This window comes from Giraffa tippelskirchi, chromosome 14 (assembly GCF_054371585.1).
Source record: "Giraffa tippelskirchi isolate mGirTip1 chromosome 14, T2T-mGirTip1v1.2.pri, whole genome shotgun sequence".
NCBI lineage: Eukaryota > Metazoa > Chordata > Mammalia > Artiodactyla > Giraffidae > Giraffa > Giraffa tippelskirchi.
In genome coordinates, this window is record NC_137288.1 from 72,623,148 (window position 1) to 72,646,311 (window position 23,164).

The 23,164-nt window shown below is 45.2% G+C and overlaps 1 protein-coding gene across 6 annotated transcripts in view; it reads left to right on the top strand.

Moving 5' to 3' along the window:
* Positions 1 to 21,719, top strand: part of SERPINB12 (serpin family B member 12) — a 30,471-nt gene extending 8,752 nt beyond the window's left edge. For 2 of the 6 annotated variants that reach the window (XM_081561567.1, XM_081561568.1), the window contains exon 7: positions 1,166 to 4,750. In XM_081561567.1, coding sequence (XP_081417693.1) covers positions 1,166 to 1,570 — 405 coding nt within the window. In that variant the 3' untranslated portion in view covers positions 1,571 to 4,750. Of the gene's footprint in view, positions 1 to 1,165; positions 4,751 to 12,302; positions 12,477 to 12,919; positions 12,929 to 13,634; positions 13,692 to 15,083; positions 15,087 to 16,087; positions 16,217 to 16,641; positions 16,760 to 18,270; positions 18,414 to 18,851; positions 19,008 to 21,338 lie in introns of those variants that run through there. The other 4 variants (XM_081561571.1, XM_081561573.1, XM_081561569.1 and 1 more) reach the window with 4 other exon arrangements.
* The last annotated feature ends 1,445 nt before the right edge of the window (positions 21,720 to 23,164 follow it).

A 23,164-nucleotide genomic window follows, 5' to 3' on the forward strand; every position in this document is an offset into this window, starting at 1 on the left:
AACACACAGCCACACACACACACCCACACAGCATATTTCATCATACCATCTTGAGGAAGGATGGTATCTGGGCTATCAGAGAATCAGCGAATACACACGAATCTGAACTCATGAAATATTTATTTCTCATTTGTTAAGAACTAAAGAACAAATGTCAAAAATATTAGATAGGACTTTCTTTGCTCATCTCATGGTTCTCTGCAGTTATTTTTCCAGACCAAGGGATCTGGAAGCCGAGGAACTTGAGAATTGCAACTGATGAAATAACTTTTCCTTTTCCCTGAATATCCTGGCGTCTGGCCTCTTCTCACACTATTTCGCTGTGGCTCAGTTAGAGATCCGTCAGCTTAAGCCTCTTTCTCGGTCCATGTGCTTTGACAGAAGTGGAGATGCTGATGTTGAAGCAGATTGCTTGTGAAGTAGGAATTAATAAAGAAAATAATAAAGGTTCAGCTTGGTGGGGTGGGGATGGGGAAGAGAGAAAGTGAGACAGAAATACAGGGATATGGGAGAACAGGTGTGACAATGAGAATCATAACTATTACTCCAAGTTTATCACATGCCCGCGCTATGTGAGGGCTTCCCAGGTGGCGCTAGTGGTAAAGAACCAATGCAGGAGACACAGGAGGCATGGCTTCCATCCCCTGGAGAAGGAAATGACACTCCACTCCGGCGTTCTTGCCTGGAAAAGTCCACGAACAGAGGAGCCTGGTGGGCTGCAGTCCACAGGGCCACAGAGAGCCTGCCATGACTGAGCAGCTGAGCGCAGCAGCACCATGGGAAGCACTTTACATATGTTAGTTTGCTTAATCCTCACAAAACTGCAGTGGTATTACCTCTGTTTTATAAAAGAGGAGGTTGGACTTCAGAATATTAAGGATTGGTCAAGTTCACCCAACGTAATCAAATGAGCTTTGCTGGGCGTTGAACACTAACCTGTCAGACACCAAAGAACAGAGGAATCCAAATTTTCTGGTACCTTTTAAAGAGGAAAGAAAGTTTCTTGGAGGACTTTTAAATTAAATGAAATCAGAGGATTCTGAAGCAAAGACCTTGAAGACTGTTACCAGTGGTGGAAATAGACCCAGGCCCCCCTTTGAAGTGTGTAGGGCACCCTTTGCAAGCTCATCATCTGACCTTGAGCATGATTTTCTTTCTCTTGTAGCTTGAAAGGAATATCACCTACGAAAAACTCGTGGCCTGGAGCAGTTCAGAAAATATGTCAGAAAAAAGAGTAGCCGTCTCCTTCCCTCGGTTCACCCTGGAAGACAGCTACGATCTCAACCCTATTCTACAAGACATGGGCATCACGGATATCTTTGATGAAACAAAGGCTGACCTTACCGGCATCTCTCCAAGTCCCAGTTTGTACCTGTCAAAAGTTGTCCATAAAACCTTTGTGGAGGTGGATGAAAATGGCACCCAGGCAGTCGCAGCCAGTGGGGTTGTCGGCACAGAGAAGTCCTCACCATCCTGGGAGACATTTAATGCTAATCGCCCTTTTCTCTTTTTCATCAGACACAACAAAACTCAAACCATTCTCTTCTATGGCAGGGTCTGCTCTCCTTGAAAGGGGAACATGGTCTGGTACTTGGAGCTGGGAGAAAGCGATGATACAATTTACCCCTGGTATCACACGGGCATTTGCGTTTTCGCTAACATCCAAAGCTGACTGAATTTCATCACCACTCCATGCTCCCTACCTCCGGCCATTGGTCCTCACTTCTCCTGACCTTTCTCTCACCCTGTAGCAGGTTCTCATCTAAGTCCTTTAGTATTAAGTCCTTGCTCCCTCCCCAAACTTTCATCACCTTAATCTTTCAAGCGTATAAATTTACCCTCTGTGATCTGAAGGTCAACATAATTGAGGACGATGTAGATTCTAAGTTACTGACCTCCTTATACAGGAATCCTGAAAGTTCAAGTTATTAGTCCGCTTCTAGGAACTGGCAGACTCAGAAAACACTTTTACACGGGTGGCAAGGGAAAAGGTTTCTGTGGGGTCTGTTTTGAAAGCTCAGCCGTGTTCCTGCCGCAGCTGCAATCCCGGTGCCCCGGGCGGGTGGTCCTCCTCTTCCGCCTCTGTCTTCTGCTGCCTGGAGGGTGTCCTGTGGGGGTGGGCTTGGTGACGGCTCAAGGGAGTAAGACTCCCCCAGCAGCGTGCATTTTGCAGAGGACAGGATGGTATTTGTCTTGTGAATCTGACATGGACTCAGGAGAGTAGCCAGTGAATTAAAAAGAGACGTAGTCTCAGTTTTCCTTCCAGAGCCATCGCCATGAGGCACTTCCTCTGTCTCTTCTTCACACCTGTCCTGAGACAATTCTCCTCTGTAGTTGCTCCTAAGGGCTTCCCTGGTGACTCAGACGGTAAAGAACCCGCCTGCCAAGGCAGGAGACCTGGCTTGGATCCCTGGGTTGGGAAGATCTCCTGGAGAAGGAAATGGCAACCCACTCCAGTATTCTAGCCTGGAAAATCCCATGGACAGAGGAGCCTGGTGGCTCCAGTCCACAGGGTTGCAAACAGTCGGACACGACTGAGCGATTGAACCGCACTGGGCATGCACGTGGTTGCTCCTAAACACTCAGCATGCTGGGGGAGGCAGGGAAGTGCTGCCCTCACTGTGGCCCCCCCATGCCCTCTCTCCATCCTCTGCCGTGCGGACCGATCTGTCCTCCCAGCGGCCTCCTAAGAGCCCTCCGGGGCCCGGGCATGATACTCGTGGAAACCCTTTCCCATCAGCTGAAAGCCAGACACCAGAGCGTTCAAGACTCCAGGGCCCAGGACCTCTGTTCTCGGAGGTGTCGATCTGAGTTCTTGATCTCCGCCTCAACTACCCGCTCTGGAATGACCACCGACATGCTCTCCCGTAGAGGTGACTTTCCGGTCTCGACTGTGGGCCCGTTTCCCTGCCCTGTGACTGCCCTCCTCCCAGCTGCCCTGGTGTTGGTGAAGTGTGGCTGTAGCAGTTTTTACAGGAGGAGGTGGGTTAACTTCACCTGCTCTTATGCTGGCCCTTCGCCTAGTTCTCTCTGTGCTGGAAGAGACAAGGGTCACATTCTTTTACAGGCGTCTCACGGCTGAAACTTGCTCACAGCATAAAAAAGTTTCTCATTGGTAACATGAGGCTGTTCTTCCAAGTCCTTTACCTAGAATATATGTCTCACATGTCAAATTTATCTCAGATAATCAAAAATAGTCTCTCCTGTGGTTCCTTTTTGAGGGTAAGGTTTCCAGGGCTGATTCCATATTAACCTGACAGTATAGCTCTACACTGACCATGACCTGTATTATGGGTCTGGCATTGTCTGGTGTTGCTTTTATTCTTATTCTTTTCCTTGATATGCATATTTTCTCATTTGCATTGGGGTTTTTCAGAATTTTAATCACAAGGGGAAATGAATCTATTTACAATAAAGAGAAGGGTGTGATTGTTAAATCTGTCTGTAAGTCAGTAAACACCATCTTTACTGACCTTTCATTGATCAAAATGTTTCCTAGTGAATAAAGCATTTTTGTCAAAAAATATGTATGATGTGTTACCGACTGACCTTTTTTTTAGTGACATAAATACTTTCAAGCTCTTCATCCAAAAATGCAGTAATACATATCCTATAAAGTCAACAATTCTTCTCAGTTATTTAAGAATAGTACATCTTGTTCCAGTAATAATTCTTTTCCCAGCTTTCCACCCTAAGTACATATAAAGACATATAAAAAAAGATGAAAACTCACAGTAATTCTAAAATATAAGAATGACCATCAGAATAAGGAAGACGTCTGCTGACTGCACGTTGAGGCGGCCGGGTGGAAATTGAGTCTGAGGCGGCATGGTTGAGAGGGACCTGATGAGGCGCCTGTGTGTCAACTGCCTTATTTTCTTCCCACAACTGCCATCCCCCGAGTTCAGAAACACAAGATGGCGGCCCGTCTAAACCAAGGCACCCACCTCTCTACCTCTGTCTGTTGCTGTCTCCCGGCCGGCGTCTGTGTGGGATGGACGTGTACACACTGCTGTGTTTAAAATGGATACCGATAAGGACCTATTGCAGCGCGCAGGGAGCTCAGCTCAGTGTTACGTGGCAGCCCGGATGGGAGGGGAGTTTGGGGGAGAATGGATACTCGTATATGTATGGCTGGGTCCCTTTGCTTTTCACCTGAGACTGTCACAACATTGTTAATCTGCTATACCCCAGTGCAAAATAAAAAGTTAAATCTGTTTTCTTTCTGAAACCACTGAAAGACTGGATGAAACTCCCCAAGTTTGACTCAGAGGAAGGCGAGGACAGGCAGTGTGCTTTCCAGTCTAGGCAGTTCAGTCATTACAAGTGAAGTCCTTCCGGGGGAATAAGAACAGAAAGAGCCCTGGTGGAGGTGTTCTTGGGTTTGTATGGTGCCTCTCTGCTTGGCGTGTCAGAGCGGCAGGCTGTCCAGAGAGGAGAGAGAACCACAGAACCACAGTAGATGGAACCCCTGAGACCCGGGGAATTAAGCTCAAAATTAGAAGCCCTCTGACTCTTTTTTCTACTCTCAAACCAGCAAGACCAACCCTTCAGTATGACAGCCGGAGGCAGTGAGGGCCCGCTGGTTGGTGGGCTGCTGTGGGGGCCAGAGAGCCAGCCAGGGCCGGCGAGTCGGGGGTGGGATCAGCCACTTCTGGTCCAAGGTCTCCTCCGTCCACAGCGTCGCAGGCCGACACACGAGATAGCGTTGTACAAAAGCAATGTATTCATGCACGTCAACTCTCAGTGTTCCGCCGAGAGAAGCGCGAACGCGCGATAACTAACAGGCTCTCTGGCGCGCTCTGCGTCATAGGTTCTGTCTGTTCAATTTTATTGCAACTCAAGTTCTCTTTAACTGCATACATTTTTCTTACAAATTTCCGCCTGAAATTGCTCTTCAGTTTTCCCTTGAACTGGGGCGAGCCAGAACTGGTAGTGCTTCATCCCCGATGGCTGTTGACTTCTTTTGCCTGTGTGGCTTTTAAGAAAGCTACCATGTCATCAACCTGTGCTGCGGGTCCTGTAACTGGTGACAGGGAAAGGAAGCTGAGCGGTTATCTCCATGGATTTCTTTGCTCCAAGGTTGAATGCCAGCTTCAAAGTTGTTCTTTCTTCATATTACTAATGTTGTATTCTTGCTTTTCCGAATCTACTGTCTTATTCTTTTCTTCTTACTCAATAAAAGCTCCACAAAATTTATCCCCATATTTGCACACCTCTTACCAATATATTCTCCACATTTAATATTTAATTTAAAAATTCCTTTATTCTAATACAGTATTTTGCTTATAAATAATGATATCCATATTAGTGCATCAAACAATGTTTTAGCTACATGTGGGCAAAAAGGATATAAGAGGCAACCAAATGCATGACAATGGGGCTGATGGAAATCCACACGGCTTTTGTCAATTGACATAGGTTCTGAATAAACCAGCCCATGTCCAAGGCTGAATAAATGGGAAAAACCTACAGGGTTATAGACAAAAGTAGTGCCAAATAAGGACGGGATACATCAAGCTATGAGACTTTAGAAAATTATTTATGACAAGAGCCAGCAGAGGGGTGTAAATGACTTTTTAGCCTGAACAGTCAGATTTAAGGAGGCATTACACTTATGGAATTGGAGCTGAAATCAGCTGTGATAAGATGTGAAAGAATGGAATGAAATATAAGAAGACTACTAGGGAGCTAAAAATATAACGTCTGTGTTAGTTGCTCAGTTGTGTTTGACTCTTTGCGACCCCACGGACTGTAGCCCTCCTGGCTCCTCTGTCCATGGGATTTCCCAGGTAAGAATACTGGAGTGGGTTGCCATTTCCTTCTCCAGGGGATCTTCCCGACCCAGGGATCGAACCCATGTCTCCTACAATGAGAAGCCCACACATGGCAACTAGACAGTAGCTTCCGCTGGCCAAAACTAGACAGAGCCCACGAGCAGCAGTGAAGACCCAGCACAGTCAAAAATAAATAAATAAATCTTAAAAAACAATTGTTGCTCTTGTTGTTCAGTTGCTAAAGCCACGTCTGACTCTGCGACTCCACAGACCACAGCTCTCCAGGCTCCCCTGTGCTTCACCATCTCCTGGACCTTGCTCAAACTCATGTCCATTGAGTCAGTGATGCCATCCAACCATCTCATCCTCTGTCACCCCCTTCTCCTCCTGCCCTCAGTCTTTCCCAGTATCAGGGTCTTTTCTAATACCAGGCTTCTGTCCACTGAATTCTCCAGGCAGGAATGTTGGAGTGGGTTGCCATGCCCTCCTCTGTTCTGGCCTGTCCTTTGCCAAAACCACATTTAACTATTTAACGACAAGTCTTGCCCTCTGATGGAACAGGTCTTACATTCCTCTCCTTCAAGAGCATTTGGCTATTCTTGGCACTCTGCTATTCCACATACATTTGGAATTGACTGGTTAATTTTTTGAAAAATGAAACCTCTTGGGATTTTAATTGAGATTATAATAATCAATTTGGGGAGAATTGACATTTTTACAATATCGAGTCTTCCAAACCACAAAATATTTCCCACCATTTGCTTAAATCTTAATGTTTCTACATTATATTTGATATTTTCCTATTTACAGGTTTGCACATTTTTCAGTTTTATTAAGTATGAGAATTTTTTTGATAATCTTTGAAATTGTACTTTCAAGAAATTTTCAATTTCTAACTGTATGTTGCTAGTATATTAAAATATTTGATTTTTTAATATTGACCTCACATCCAGCAATTTGCTAAACTCACTTTTCAATTCTTACAATGTATGTGTGGGTTCCTTTGTAAATGATTATTCTGTTTTTTCCTTTTGAGTCTTGAGACTTTAATGATTCAATCTATCAATTGTTTGTGCTTAAAGTTTCTTTACTTCAGTTTTTTAAATTAATTTTTATTGTCGTATAGTTGATTCACAATTTTGTGTTAGTTTCTGCTGTACAGCAAAGTGCGTCACTTGTACACACACACATATCCACTCTTTTTTAGATTCTTTTCCCATATAGGTCATTACAGAGTATTGAGTAGATTTCCCTGTGCTATACTGTAGGTCCTTATTTTATATATATATATATTTATGTTGTGTTGTTGTTCAATTGTTAAGTCAAGTTCTACTCTTTGGGATCCCATGGACTGCAGCATGCTAGGCTCCTCTGTCTCTCACCGTCTCCAGGAGGAGTCTGCTCAATTTCATGTCCATTGAGTTGGTGATTTTTTTATATATTAATAGTAATGTACATATGTCAGTCCCAATCTCCCAATTTATCCTTCCTCCCCACCCCTTTCCTTCCTTGGTGACCATAAGTTTGTTTTCTACATCTGTGACTCTTTTTCTGGTTTGTAAATAAGTTAATTTGTACTACTTTTTTTTAAGATTTCACATATAGGTGGTATCATATGATTTGGTTCAGTTTTGAATGGAAGCAGTGATAGCAGACACACTTGTTTTTTGTTTGATCACAAATAGAATACTGTTTTTTCATCTCTCTCCATTTCTTTCTATGTATTAACTCCACTGAAGAACATGTAGTGTGAGTGTGATTCCTACTCAATGTGTAAAGATGCCAATGTCCGCTCCATTAATGTGCCAGTTCTGAGAAGTCCCCAGAGGATTCTTCACAGACCTTGATAAACTGATACAGAGTTTATCTGAAGGAGACTATATATAAGATTTGCCAAGGAATCTGGGGGAAGCAGAAACAGCGAAAGGGTGTGGCTAGATGATCAAAACACATTTGTCTTAGGTGAGCTGTCCTACAGGTAGAACCAAAGACAGAGATGCTTGTCCAGGTACTTTGGGAGGTGGAGGTGAGGAGAGTGGTCCTCAGAGAGAAACAGGACAGGGTAAGGGGCAAGTTAACCCACCCTGAGGTCTCAACTGGAGGCCGGCTTCTGTATGGGGCTCTGGAGGACACGCCGCACTAGGAAATTGGCCTCATCCTGATGCAAGGGACCCGTCTGTCCTTCTCACCTTCTGCAGGTGAGTCACACCTGAGGTGTGGCTTGGCCGGGGGCAGGCTGCTGCCTAGCTTCCCAGGCAGGTGGCTTCCAATTAGCTGGAAGTCATTTGACTGACAAAAAGATGACGATGAATTATCAGCCAAAACAGCAACTGGGTGACAGGAGCAGTGGTGGTGAAGGTGATCTGACTGGGACCCCAGGAGCATCCATTGCATTTTAATGAAGAAGAATAGCCTGATAGGCAGTATCAGTAACAGACATGTGGAAGTTGTGCCAAAACTTGGCAGGGTGGGGAAACAATTAGTACTCTGGTTTGGGGCTTAACTCTTTCCTCTCCTCACGCTTAAGCATAGAAAGCATTCTCTTATTTTCTAATCATCCACCTATTTCCTGCCTTTAGGATTGTTTTGAAACAGGAAGGCAGAAACTGACAGAAGAATGGGATTGGGGCAGGGTCTCACGACTGGAGGTTGTGATGACATCTACAGTTAAGGTTAGAGAAAATAATCATGAGACCTACAACCAAAGAGAGGAGGGCTTCTCTGGTGGCTCAGTGGTAAAGAATCCACCTGCAAAAAAGAATCTGCAGGAGACTCAGGTTGGATCCCTGGGTCAGGAAGATCCTCTGGAGGAGGTCATGCCAACCCACTCTAGTATTCTTGCCGGGATAATCCCATGGACAGGAACCTGGCAGGCTACAGTCCGTGGGATCGCAGAGTTGGACACAACTGAAGGTACTGAGCATGCACACATACAACCAAAGGGAGAAACTGCAGAGCTCAGCAGTTTACAGCAGGAACAGTTCCTGGTGATGGTAGCACCCAAAGCGTGACCCTGTGCATGAGCTACAAGCCGGAGGGAAGGTGAGGGCTGGGGGGCAGGGAGGTCACTGACACACACGTGAAGACACGAGAGGCGTGGTGGCAGGCAGGGTGGACAGGAAGACACGTGGCAAGGACCAGGGGCGCTTCTGGATAGGGAAGGGACGCCACAGCAAGATGGGGGCCACCTCTAAAGGACACCTGAAGGTGACCGAAGGAAGAAAGGCTTGAGGCAAGCAGAAATGAGCAGAGAGGCAAGGGATGGGGACCTCACCTCCCGATTGCAAGATGAGACTGGCTGTCCCCAGGTGAAGACTTTTCGGTCTGTGGTGGTCTTCGGGGGAAAGCTAGGTTTTCCTGTAAAACTGAGGCGGTAGAAAAAATGCTTTAGGAGAAAGCAGAGAGCTTATGGAGATAAGTGGGAAGTAGAACAGAGAGTCCAGGGTCACAGAGAAAGGGATTAGGAGATATCAACTGATGGACATATTGAAACGTAGAGCACTATGGCCAGCTCAAAGATTTCTTGTTATTTTATTTATTTATTAAAATAAAAATAATCATTTTATTTTATTTTTTAGTGTTTTTTAAAAAATTTATTTGGTTGCATCAAGCAAATTGTGAATATTGAGATTGGTACGTACATTATCCATGGTCTTAGCAGCTGCTTCAGTAAGCTGCTTCTTTAGACGACAGTCAGGTGAGAGGGAAGAGCTAAGACGGCCTTCTAGGATTCGCTGCTAGGCAATGGCGACAAATGTTCACACACTTTACCAAAGAGAAACATCTAAAGATCCAGCAGAGCCAGTAGGAATACGCTAGGGGTGGCAGGAAAGGCTGGAATTTGGAGGTGTAATTTCCTAATGAGTTTTCAAAAATAGTGTTGTTTTCCTGAAATCAATGAGCTTGTTGGGTGTTCATGAATTATTGGCACTTAGTCCAGCGTCTGGTGGCCTAGTGGTAAAATCTGCCAGCCGATGCAGGAAACGCAGGAGACTTGGGTTCGATCCCTGGATCTTGAAGATCCCTGGAAAAGGAAATGGCCACCCACTCCAGTATCCTTGCCTGGGAAATCCGGCACAGAGGAGCCTGGCGGGCTACAGTCTATGGGGTTGCAAAAGAGTCGGACATGATTTAGTGACTAAGACAACAGCAATCAGTGTCTGGTACATAGTAAACTCTCAACAAATGTTCAGTAAATGAATTAAAATGAGACATTTCATAATGAATGGGCAGAACCCTTGAGAACAAGAGTGGTGTGTGTGTGTTGCCTACTCCAACTTTTCTCACTACCTTTTCCTTTCTTTTCTAGGAAGTTAGCTTTCTTACTTGTCTTCTTCCTTTGCATTTGGTAACCCCAAATCATGCAACTGTGAAGTTAACTTTACTGCGGAGTCTGGTCTTGTCAGGACACCGCCCCGTACATCTGTGGTTAGAAAGTATGCTTTCATTCAGATATTCACCCAGCCTGTAAACCAGCGCTTCCCGACCTTGGCTGCACATCAGGATCACCTGAGGTGATAAAAATTCTGACGCCTGTTCCCACCTTAAGGATGCTGACTCAGTTGTCTGGTGGGGGGGCGGGGGCGCTTGGCCATAGATTTTCTTTATATGTTTCCCAGAGATTTTTCTGTGCATCCAGGGTGGAAAACCAGTGGTCTGCATGGTTCTTTGCAGAGGGTCCCCTATATCATTAGGGAGGAAGACCTTCTTATCGCCATCTGCCCCACCCCCAGCGTGGGACATAATTCATTTCTCTTGTTCATTCTAGTCCCTTTCATCCCGGCTTGCATTCCTGTTTTTAGTCTTATTTTGTCATCTGGTTAATTTAGGCCTCTTTATGCTTCTGCCCCTAAAAGAATGTCCAATAGACTTTGGAGAAGTGAGAATGAGACTCTGTTCCTCCATGTCGAGGTGTGTATTATTCACAACACAGTTGCTGACAACTTCAAGTGCAGAACTTCCCAATCATGAAGGAAAGAAACAGAAAATTCAATCCTCAGTTTTGTTGCAACCCTTGCATGATAATTTTATTAGGGAAATAGCCATTGAGAAACCAAAGCTTGTTTCACGGGAAATGCAAGCCATGATGACTAGGGAGAGGCAGAGAGAGCTATAAATTATAGACTTCAACTACTCATTTAGCACATGCTTCCTGGTTCCTTGCCCTGTCACCTCTGTCTTTCCAGAAACCAGGTAAGTTCCTTCTGCACTAGCTTAGGATTTCTGTGTTACGGGAGCCCCGTGTTTGTCAGTTTGAAAGAAGTGCTTCTCTTCTAATCCCAAGTACCTAACTTGCCTTGGGGTGGTTTCGTTTCATTCAGTGTTTACCCAGCGTGACAATGTTACCTTGTCTGGCAGTAAGTTAGTTCATTTTCTTTTTGAGTGAACCTGCAGGAAATCCTTGCAAGGAAACATGGCATTGAGACGGGAGTGTAAACAGCAGGTGTCAGATGCCTTTGCAGGGATGAGCCCTTGAGAGCAAAAATCCCTCAGAGTAGGCTTTTGATTGGCTTTAATCTCATTTTTGTTTTAAGATTTTTCTTTATTAACTAGTTGTAATTTGGCTGGTGAAAGTGAAAGCTTTAGTTGCTCAGTCATGTCTGACTCTTTTCGACCCTACAGACTGTAGCCGGCCAGATTCCTCTGTCCTTGGAATTCTCCAGACAAGAATACTGGAGTGGGTAGCCATTCCCTTCACCAGGAAATCTTCCCAATCCAGGGATCGAACCTGGGTCTTCTGTAGTGCAGGCAGATTTAGCTGGTGATGAAGAAAATATAAAACATGTTCTAGTTATTTTTGGTAAATGTTAATTGCTCTTTAAATTTAATTTTTGTGAGATAAACAAAAGTAATATGAGCTCATTGTATAAGCTTGAAATAATATAGAAAGCTATAAAAAAGAAAACTCTTTTGCCCCCAGTTAATAATCCGTGACCAGAGATACATCACCGCCCTTTAAGGAACGTTCAGCCTAGGGTCAGATTTGCATGCAGCCAGGGCCTGGGGTTTAAGAGTGCTCGTGGATCTGGCCGCTTTGCGCTGGATTTGAAGCAACCGAGAAAACAGACTATCAGAGAAGGCTACTTGGCTCTTGTTGAGGCTGGATCCCAGAACTCCGCTCGGACCCGAGGCCAGCCCTTCCTAGCCAGCCCCTGGCCTTCTTCTCGGCGGCGGGACACGCCCGACATCGGAGGGCCAGGGCTGGGCCAGCCCGGGAGAGGCGGCGGGCAGGCGGGTGCTGGTGCGGGCAGTTCCGACAGAAGGCGAGCGAGCAGAGCCTCTCGGGGATTCACCCAGCTCCCTGGGACACGGGAACCCGGAGTGCGCGGTGGCGCCCAGGCCTTCACGTCCGTCAAGAGCAGGGCTGAGAAGTGACCTTTCGCTGCGAGGGGGAAGCTCCCTGCGTCCTGGCTTGGTGCCCGAAGGGAAGCGGGAGGGAAGGGCGCGCTGACAGAAGCCCTGCGGCTGAGTGGGGCGTGCCCGCGGCTTCTGATTTCTGTTGTTCCAGGTCCTGCTGGAGGCATCATGGACTCGCTGGTCCCAGCAAGCACTGGGTTTGGGTTGAATCTTTTCAAAGACCTGAATAAAACGGATGAGGGCAACGTCTTGTTTTCCCCTGCGGGCATCTCAACCATCATCGGAATGCTGCCTCCCGTGACCCGAGGAGCCACCGCCACCCAGGTACCGGAGGGAGCGTGGGTTTTCCTTGCTTTCCAGCCACAGGCTTGTCTCTGCGGCAGCACTCTGCCATCACCTCGAAAACCTGCCTCCCTTGATCTGTGGGCCAGGAAACAGAAAGCTTCTGAATGGAGCAATTTCAGGTCTATCAGCGAAGTGCTTTTCTCTCTTCCAATACCATCATGCCTTCTGCTCCCAAATGCTTGAGATTCCTTTGGGCCAATGTCTTTGTCCAAAGCAATTCAGTTCAGTTCAGTTGCTCAGTCGTGTCCGAGTCATTGTGACCCAATGGACTGCAGCACGCCAGGCCTCCCTGTCCATCACCAACTCCCGGAGCTTGCTCAAACTCATGTCCATCAAGTCAGTGATGCTGTCCAACCATCTCATCCTCTGTCGTCCCCTTCTCCTGCCTTCAGTCTTTCCCAGCATCAGGTCTTTTCCAACGAGTCAGTTCTTTGCATCAGGTGACTAAAGTATTGGAGTTTCAGTTTCAGCATCAGTCCTTCCGATAAATATTCAGGACTGATTTCCTTTAGGATGGACTGGTTGGATCTCCTTGCAGTCCAAGGGACTCTCAAGAGTCTTCTCCAACACCACAGTTCAAAAGCATCAATTCTTCAGTGCTCAGCTTTCTTTACAATCCAACTCTCACATCCATAGATGACCACTGGAAAAACCATAACTTTGACTAGATGGACCTTTGTTGGCAAAGTAATGACTCTGCTTTTTAATATGCTGTCTAGGTTGGTCATAACTTTTCTTTCAAGGAGCAAGTGTCTTTTAATTTCATGGCTGCAGTCACCATCTGCAGTGATTTTGGAGCCCCCCAAAATAAAGTCTGTCACTGTTTCCATTGTTTCCTCATCTATTTGCCATCACGTGGCAAAGCCATTAAGCTCATAATTAAAGGTAGAGCAAGAAGGACAGAGCCTCCTGGGGGAAATGACGTGATCCCCACGTGGTGTGAATGAGCCATCAAGGACGGAAGGACGAAGGGACCAGCAGAGCTGAGATCAGTGCACAGCCCAGACCTCTTCATGATGTTGCAGGGACAGGACTGTTCCCTGTGTACCACAGATGTCTGTTTAACAGACATCCATTTTACCCTGACTGGATCCCTGTGAGGTTTTCTCTGCTCACATCACTGCCATAGTGCTTCCCCCCCACCCCACCCTGCAGGTGCCTTTCTCTGAAAAAGACACAGAAAGCTCAAGAATCAAAGCTGAAGAAAAAGAGGTGGGGAGACATGGGTTTCCCTGGTGGCTCACTGGTAAAGAACCCACCTGCCAATGCAGGAGACGCGGGTTCGGTCTCTGGGTTGGAAAGATCCCCTGGAGAAGGAAATGGCAACCTGCTCCAGAATTCTTGCCTGGAGAATCCCATGGACAGAGGGGCCTGGCGGGCTGCAGTCCCTGGGGTCGCAAAAGAGTGACCTAGCAACTAAACAACAAATGACAGGACTTGCCTTAGTGTCCAGTGATGACTCTGTAGATGCGGGTCCCCGGGGAACGTGGAGAGGATGTGATACTTATTGTTAAGCAATAGCAACAGTGGCAGCCAGATAATGTGGCTTATAGAGTATCATACAATAATGAACCCTAGTGTTAAGAGGAGACCTCAGCTTTAACGCTCACTAACCACTAGGATATATATATCCATAAAGGCTAATAGACTTAAGAGCTGCTGTATCAGAGGGAATGTGTTTTGGAGTTAGCACGCGTGTGTGCTAAGTCACTTCAGTCATGTTCGGCTCTTTGTGACCCCGTGGACCGTAGCCCACCAGGCTCCTCTGTCCATGGAATTTTCCAGGCAAGAATGCTGGAGTGGGTTGCCAGTTCCTTCTCCAGAGGATCTTCCTGACTCAGGGATCTAACCTGTGTTTCTTATGTCTTCTGCATTGGCAGGCGAGTTCTTTACCATTAGTGCCACCTGGGGAGCCCAGGAGTTAGAGTTCAAATCCTGGCTTCATCACTTAACAGCTGTGCCAGTTTAGGCACGTAGTTCGTCTTCCTTAAGCCTCTGTAAAGTGTCTAGTCAAGCAACTGGAACACGCTGGTGACTCGCCCAGTGGGCGCTGTGGTAGGAGTGGGTGATATTATTACTACAGGCTTCCCTGGGGGCTCAGATGGTAAAGAATCTGCCTGCAGTGCAGGAGACCCAGGTTTTATCTCTGGATCAGGAAGATCCCCTGGAGAAGAGAATGGCAACCACTTCAGTATTCCTGCCTGGAGAATTCCATGGACAGAGGAGCCTGGCGGGCTACAGTCCATGGGATTGCAGAGTCAGACGCGACTGAGTGACTAACACTTTTACCACATTTCATTTTTATTTTAAGGACCTTTTCCTACTCTGTTGATGTTTTATTTAAAAAAATATTAGCCCAGGACCAATGCCTTCTTGAGATCTCTTCCAGCTCTAGGGTTATAGTATTCCTCACTCACAGGACAGTCTGTACAAACATGGCAAAGAGTCTGTAGGTCAGGGCTGGCATTCAGAGAGGAATAGAGCTCCCCGGGAGGTCACGTCTGCCATGACTGATGTCACAGCCCTTTTCCCAGGCCCTCACAAAATCGTGGCTGAAGCCCCCCATTCATTTGAGCCATTCGTTTCACGATCCCACATGGCCAGGTTGTCTGCGTGGCTCAGTTGCATATATGAGGAGCCAGGCTTCCTTCTGGAGTATGTACAACACAGTTGGGTCCAACAGCTGCTCCGTTGTCCAGTCAATCTATCGGTGCTCACAGCTGTTTTCAGGCACTTTTTCTCCCATGCATGGTCCCATTCAGAGTCTTTGTGCAAACTAGAAAAAGGTACACCTTGGGTGACAGATGCCCACTCCTAGGTGAAAAGCTTTTAATCTTTCACCATTGAGTGTGATGTTATCTGTGGGCTTTTCACATTTGGATTCTGTCCATGGGATTCCCCAGGCAAGAACACTGGAGTGGGTTGCCATGCCCTCTTCCAGGGGATCTTCCTGACCCGGGAATCGAACCCGAGTCTTTTTTGTCTCTTGATTGGCAGGCATGTCCTTTACCGCTGAGCCACCGCGGAAGTGCAGTAATGACCTCACTGCTTTGCTAGTTTCTACTCAGGAGCCCCCCCTGGTGCCTGTTTGTGGTGCTGCAGACTCTGGAGTATGTTGATGGCGTTTGTGCTCAGTGACCAACCTGGTGCCTGTTCCTCTTGACACTTAGATTCAGGCAAGACAGAAACCAGTCCCTCAGGCAGCCTCTGAAAAGTCAGAGTGTTGGACACACATTCCACACGTTTCTCTCCGCAGGGAGTTGGGGTTGAGAGTTTTCTCCCAATCACACCATGAGGTGTGGCGGGGAGAAACTGGTGAGTGAACGTCGTGGATTTTCCTGCTGGGCTTTGACGCCGTCTCCGACTGGGTTCACGCTTCTCTGGGCTACAGGAATCTCTGAGCTGGTTTCTGGATTTCTTCCAAAGGCATGTGGTCTTTGTATCGCTGTTAAGTTGGTGTTTCCAGTGAGGGAAGAATGGCGTCCAGAACCTACACCAAGGTTGTGGACGACCCCCAAGGCTGCCGTGTCTTCTTGGTGGGGGAAGGTGGTGAATCTAGGTTTACTTTTGCCAAGATAACTCACTGAGTTTTTGTTTCGATTTTGAAGTTAGAGAAGACAGAAGAGATACATCACCAGTTCCAAAGGGTTTTGAGTGAGATAAGCAAACCCAGTGATGATTATGAACTGAAAATAGCCAACCGGCTGTTTGGAGAAAAGACATACCTCTTCCTTCAAGTGAGTTTTGCTTAGTTCACAACATCTATGAGTGGTACTCAGGAATGGCCAAACGACTCTGTTAAGACTGGGATCCTGGAGGCAAGCTGCCTAATTTGAGTGCCTGACCCAGCCCACATCACTGGGGGTGTCCCTCCCTCCTCCCCCTCTCCCTCTCCACTCCACCCCCACTCCTGACCTGTTCTCCAGATACCCAGACCTTTTGGGAGCTTTTTCTTCATTTGACAATATGATTTTTGCCTTAACACTATTGAACCTGCTCAAAAATATGCGAGGAAGTACTCAAAGTAATTCACCCAGGTCCTAAGAAATCTCTTCTTACAATGTTAGTCATTTTCATGTACAGATAAATTTATTAAGAAATGATGGCAATGGATAAATTGAATTTTAAAGCTATTTCTATTCCTTCCCTGTTTCTCCTAAAGAAATACTTAGATTATGTTGAAAAACATTACCATGCTTCTCTGGAACCTGTTGATTTTGTAAATGCAGCAGATGAAAGTCGAAAGAAGATTAATTCCTGGGTTGAAGGCCAAACAAATGGTAGTGTATGGATGAATCGTTCATCATAAAAACACTTCTGAGTACCTGCTGTGAGTGAAGCCCTGTGCTGGACGCTGCATAGGGCATAAGGGTGCACAAGCTTTGGGAGGGGACCTGAGATGGGTATTTCAGTTTGGAAGGGCAGGATTGGAGCTGAGGAGTGGGGGAATCCACTGCAGAGAGTGGAATGGTTTCAGCAGATGTGGAGAGAGCCAAGGGAATTGGGCAGGGGACCACAGGAAGCCACCTTCGTGGAGACACGTAGTGGAGAATTATTTGCACATAGCTGGGGATCACAGTGACTTTGGGGTTCCTGATACCTGGCTCATGTCTGTCGTGAGGTCATATTTTGACTTTTATGTGAGCACTTTTCTTTCTGAATCTGAGTCCATAAGTAAAAATGTCAGAGGGCTCCTTTCTCTCGGTCAGTGAGAAGCATCAGCTCTCACTGAAGACACTTCAGCCGCCTGCAGCTGGGCCTCCTGCAGGGATGGCTGCAGCATTGAGCCTGGTCCACCGCAGGGACTCAACGAAGCCGAGCCTCCTCCACCCCGCCTCACGCCCCGGTACGAGCCAAACTCGCAGGAAATACCGGAGAGCAATGTTAAGATTTTGCAGAGCAGTGCTGATACTTTAGTGTTAGCATTTCAGAATACATTTAAAAAAGATTTATTTATGGATTTGGCTGTACCAGGTCTTAGTTTTGGCTTGTGGAATCGGTAGTGGTGGCACGCGAGGTCTTTAACTGCAGCAAACTCTTAGCTGCAATCTGTGGGATCGAGCTCCCTGACCAGGGAGAATACATTTTTTTTTTCTTTAAATTCCAGTTATCAGGGAGACATCTGTTATTTCAGATTGTAGTTTCGTACTCAATCCATACTCAGTCCAAGGGAAATGAAAATTTTAAAAGGGGGATAAAAGAGGATCTGTCAAAGGGTTGGTTGAAGGCAGTATTCTTCAGAATTTCATGTGGAATGGACTGAACCCGGAGATAAAACATCAGCTCCTTTGCAATAAAATAAGAGATCTCTAAACCTCAGGTGGTAGCTATATTGAATGGGTAAAAATAATAATAGCTAACGCCGAGTACTTATTATGAGCTGAACAATATTCTAAGTGCTTTTCTACATAGGAAATCATTGACTCCTTTCAGCAGCTCCGTGAGGCAGGTTTTATTCCTGTTTTACTGAGGCTCAGAGAGCTTAAGTAACCTACCCAGGATTCCTCAGCTGATGAGAGGCAAAGCTGGATGCCAGCAGAGGCAATCTGATTCCAGAGCCTGCGCTCTTAGCTATCACCCCTCAGTTTATCCCGTGGGATAAATTGGTGATGGGCAAAGTGAGAACCTCCTATTATTTCTGCCAGCAAACTCTTTGTCAGCAAAGCCTTCAGGTGCTGACCTGGCTGAGTTTTGAACAACTGGTCAAGTCCATGTTCATCGTATCTGCCATGTGTAGCACTTGTAATTTTGAAGACGGACCCATTTTGCTCTTGTTGCTGTTCATTTGCAGAAAAAATCAAGGACCTGCTTCCAGAAGGCTCTTTAAGCAGCTCCATCAAGCTGGTGGTGGTGAACGTAATTTATTTTAAAGGGCAATGGGACAGGGAGTTTAAGAAAGAAAATACCAAGGAGGAGGAATTTTGGCTGAATAAGGTATGTTCTTTAATTAATTTATGTGATATGCTTACAGATAAAATGTAGAATCTGAAGTCATATTTGAGGAAATGACAATGGTATATGACTTCCCAGGTGGCTCAGTGGTAAAGAATCTGCCTGCTAATGTAGGAGACGTGGGTTCGATCCCTGGGTTGGGAAGATCCCCTTGAGGAGGAAATGACAACCCATTCCAGTATTCTTGCCTGAAAAGTCCGATGGACAGAGGAGCCTGGCAGGCTACAGTCCAAAGGGTCATAAGAATCGGACACAACTTAGCCACTAAACAACAATGATGTGATATGTATATATATATATAAAATGCTGGCTCCTAGGGTCTGGTCTTTAGCGCGGTCTGAGGTTGAGCGAATGATTTTGCTGAGCCCCCTTGGTGGCCTTCCGCCCCTTGACACCGCGAACTCTGCTGACTCATTGCAGAGCACAAGCAAGTCCGTGCTGATGATGACGCAACGCCAGTCCTTCAGCTTCAAGACCCTGGAGGATGTGCCAGCCAAAATTCTGGGCCTTCCGTACCGAAACCATGACCTCAGCATGTTTGTGCTGCTGCCCAATGACATCGACGGTCTGGAGAAGGTAAAGCCTTGCCTCTTCCTCGTTCTGCCTTCATCTCCCGAGGCTCTCTGTCCCAGAGCTTGTTTCTGGGTGAGTCTGGAGTTAGGGCTCTGATCTGGAGCTGGTGAAATAGAAAATATTTCTGTCTGCAGCAGGTAAAGATAGGTATCTAAAAGGAGCATTAAATGGTATCAGGTTTATCGAGAAGAACCAATACTAAAATACACTTGGGGATGAGATAACATGAACATTTGAGGTCATATAAGAGTTCTAAAGATCACCCACCATTCTCCAAAGTGGTTGATCTCTGTGGACCCTCTTTCCCAGGGAAGAAAATCACACATGCACATAGACAGCAGTTTTGAATTCTATTTACAGGCTATTGGACTTTCTGAATTCCTTTTTTAGACATTTCATTTTTTAAAAGACTTTTTTAGGACAATTTTATGTTTACAGCAAAACTTAGAGGAAGGTACAGAGATTTCCAATATACCTCGTGCCCCCACATGCCATAGCCTCCGCTTATAATCAGCATCACTTACCAGTATGTTTTTTTTTTTTTAACCCCAAATAAACCTACATTGACTCATAATAAAAGTCCATAGGACCCTTAATCATAAATCCCTTGATTTGGTCCTGCTCACTGGTTGCTCAGACAGTAAAGAATCTGCCTGTAATGCGGGAGACCCGGGTTTGATCCCTGGGGTGGGAAGGTCCCCTGGAAAAGGGAAGGGCAGCCTGCTCCAAGATTCTTGCCTGGGAAATCCTATGGACACAGGAGCCTGGCAAGCTATAGTCCATGGGGTCGAAAAAAGTCAAACACACCTGAATGACTAACACTTAAACTAAAGATACTTTGTAGTTGAAATATTGATGCAGTGAGTAGCCTGCCTTTTGGAGAACAGGGAGGTCGTGTCAAACACCTATTCTCCTATTTAGTGGCTTTCTACCCTTGGATGTTTCTTAATTTCTTTGAACCTCAATATTTTCTCATTTATAAAATGAGTTCCGTAGTTCTTAATGTGTGTGTTGTAATGATTAGAATACACACACACACACACACACACACACATATGCACATCCTGGGCCTACACCAAGGGATCTCCCAGAATGGATCTAGGACATGAAAAAAAACTTGCCTAGAATGGGTCCAGTTCTTGGAAAGTGCTCAATAAATTGATGGATGCTGTATTATTAAGATACTAGATGCTATTCTGCTTCTGTGAAACGTGTTTACCAGCATTATATGTTGTCAAATATTTTGGGAAAGCAAAATGACAGTATGTATGCAAGCTTTATGAGATTGACAAACTACTTACTGTTCTAACAAGGCACTTATCTGCAAGCTTTAAAAGTATTCATAATCTGACCCAAAAGCCCCAGTTGTGGGAATTACTGTAGGGAAATAATTCAAGAGAATAAAATTTCCTTTCTGAGCCAAATCAGTAGCATATTCATTAAATACCTGATGGCTCAGATGGTAAAGAATCTGCCTGCAATACAGGAGACATGGGTTCAATCCCTGGGTAGGAAAGATCCCCTGGAGAAGGAAATGGAAAGCCACTCCAGTATTGCTGTCTGGAGAATTCCATGAACAGAAGAGCCTGGCAGGCTGAGTCTATGGGGTTGCAACGAGTCGGACACTAGGATGTGGGGCTTGAAATTTATAATAATAATAATCATAATTTTATTATTACTAGGTCCTGTACCTACAGTATCTATCAGCATCTATCACTTGGTACATATTTAGATGATTGTAAAATGAATGAAAGGATGAATGTTAGGTGGGATTTATCAGCTTGATGGAAATATCTGTCAGTTTAAAGATGCTTAGGAGAGACATGCAGTGCGGTGAAAAAGTTTACTTTATAACAAGAAAAGTGGATATTCAATGACTGCAACTATATAAATATACAGTTTATATTAATATGATATAAATTACATTCATTATAATTTTATAAATTATGCTCATTATAATATAGTAATATATGAACTATATTATAATATTCATTATATAAGATAGTATATAGATTATATAATACATATGTGGACAAAGATTAAAGGGGAATAGTAAAAAATGAAATAATATATATTAAGTTGATAGAATAAGAAATGACTTTAAAAATTTATTTACATGCAATAGAGTTTTCATGCATACACAGATAATTTAAATATAGAAATATAAGAGGAGTGCCTAATATATATATATAGCAGTTGAGTGAAATAAAATTTCTACTTTCATTTGTTACTAAAACTAACATTAATAATTTCTGACTGACATACATTAGTATTGCACTGTTTTGAATTTGCACTGATGATCAAGCCATTCTTCCCTCTTTTTTTCCTTAACAGATTATAGATAAAATAACTCCTGAGAAGTTAATAGAGTGGACTAGCGTGGGGCGTATGGAAGAGAGGGCCGTGGACTTGCACTTGCCCCGGTTCCGGGCGGCGGGCAGTTACGACCTGGAGGCCGCCCCCGGGGGGCTGCGCGCCGCCGGCCTCGCGGGGAGCCCGGTGGGCACCGGGCTGCGCCCCCACAGGCTGCTGCACAGGTCGCTGCTGGAGGTGACCGAGGCGGGCACGGAGGCTGCGGCCGCCACCGCTGTGGGCTTCGCCGTCACGCCGGCCCCAGACTGGGAACGTTTTCACTGCAATCACCCTTTCCTGTTCTTCATCAGGCACAACGAGTCCGACAGCATCCTTTTCTTTGGTCGATTTTCTTCTCCTTAGTACAGTCCCTGCCTTGATGGAAAACGATCACCACCACCGGTGCTGGGGTGTTCATAGGTTTATGGAAATAGACTGATCTTTAAAAGATTGTTTTGTTTGAATTCCAGCCTTACCATCAAAATCAATGATTAATGACTGCAATAGTGTATATATTTACAATTTTCTCTAAACTGAAATGTTTTGTTTGTGACGTGCAGATAGCAGGTCAAATCAGGGCTCCTTAATAATCTTCCACTGATTTCCTCTAGGAAATCAATGCTTTGTACTTTTTGCACTCATGCTGAGAAACAGTCTCTTTTGTGAAGACCCTGGACTAGTGATTTTGAGACTCCCACCAGTTCTAATATTTTGGTAAATTATAATACAGGAGTCAACATTCTAGGAATCAGTGAACTAAGATGGACTGGAATGGGTGAATTTAACTCAGATGACCATTATATCTACTACTGTGGGCAGGAATCCATTAGAAGAAATGGAGTAGCCATCATAGTCAACAAAAGAGTCCGAAATGCAGTACTTGGGTGCAATCTCAAAAACGACAGAATGATCTCTGTTCGTTTCCAAGGCAAACCACGGTAATTCAAGTCTATGCTCCAACCAGTAACGCTGAAGAAGCTGAAGTTGAACAGTTTTATGAAGACCTACAAGACCTTCTAGAACTAACACCCCAAAAAGATGTCCTTTTCATTGTAGGGGAATGGAATGTAAAAGTAGGAAGTCAAGAAACACCTGGAATAACAGGCAAATTTGGCCTTGGAGTACAGAATGAAGCAGGGCAAAGGCTAATAGAGTTTTGTCAGGAGAACACACTGGTCATAGCAAACACCATCTTCCAACAACACAAGAAAAGACTCTACACATGGACATCACCAGACGGCCAATACTGAAATCAAATTGATTATATTCTTTGCATCCAAAGATGGAGAAGCTCTATACAGTCAGCAAAAACAAGATCGGGGGCTGACTGTGGATCAGATCATGAACTCTTTCTTGCCAAATTCAGACTGAAATTGAAGAAAGTGGAGAAAACCACTAGACCATTCAGGTATGACATAAATCAAATCCGTTATGACTATACAGTAGAAGTGAGAAATAGATTTAAAGGGCTAGATCTGATAGACAGAATACCTGATGAACCATGGATGGAGGTTCGTGACATTGTACAGGAGACAGAAATCAAGACCCTCCCCAAGAAAAAGAAATGCAAAAAAGCAAAATGGCTGTCTGAGGAGGCCTTACAAATAGCTGTGAAAAGATGGGAAGTGAAAAGCAAAGGAGAAAAGGAAAGATATACTCATCTGAATGCAGAGTTCCAAAGAATAGCAAGGTGAGATAAGAAAGCCTTCCTCAGCAATCAATGCAAAGAAATAGAGGAAAACAATAGAATGGGAAAGACTAGAGATCTTTTCAAGAAAATTAGAGATACCAAGGGAACATTTCATGCA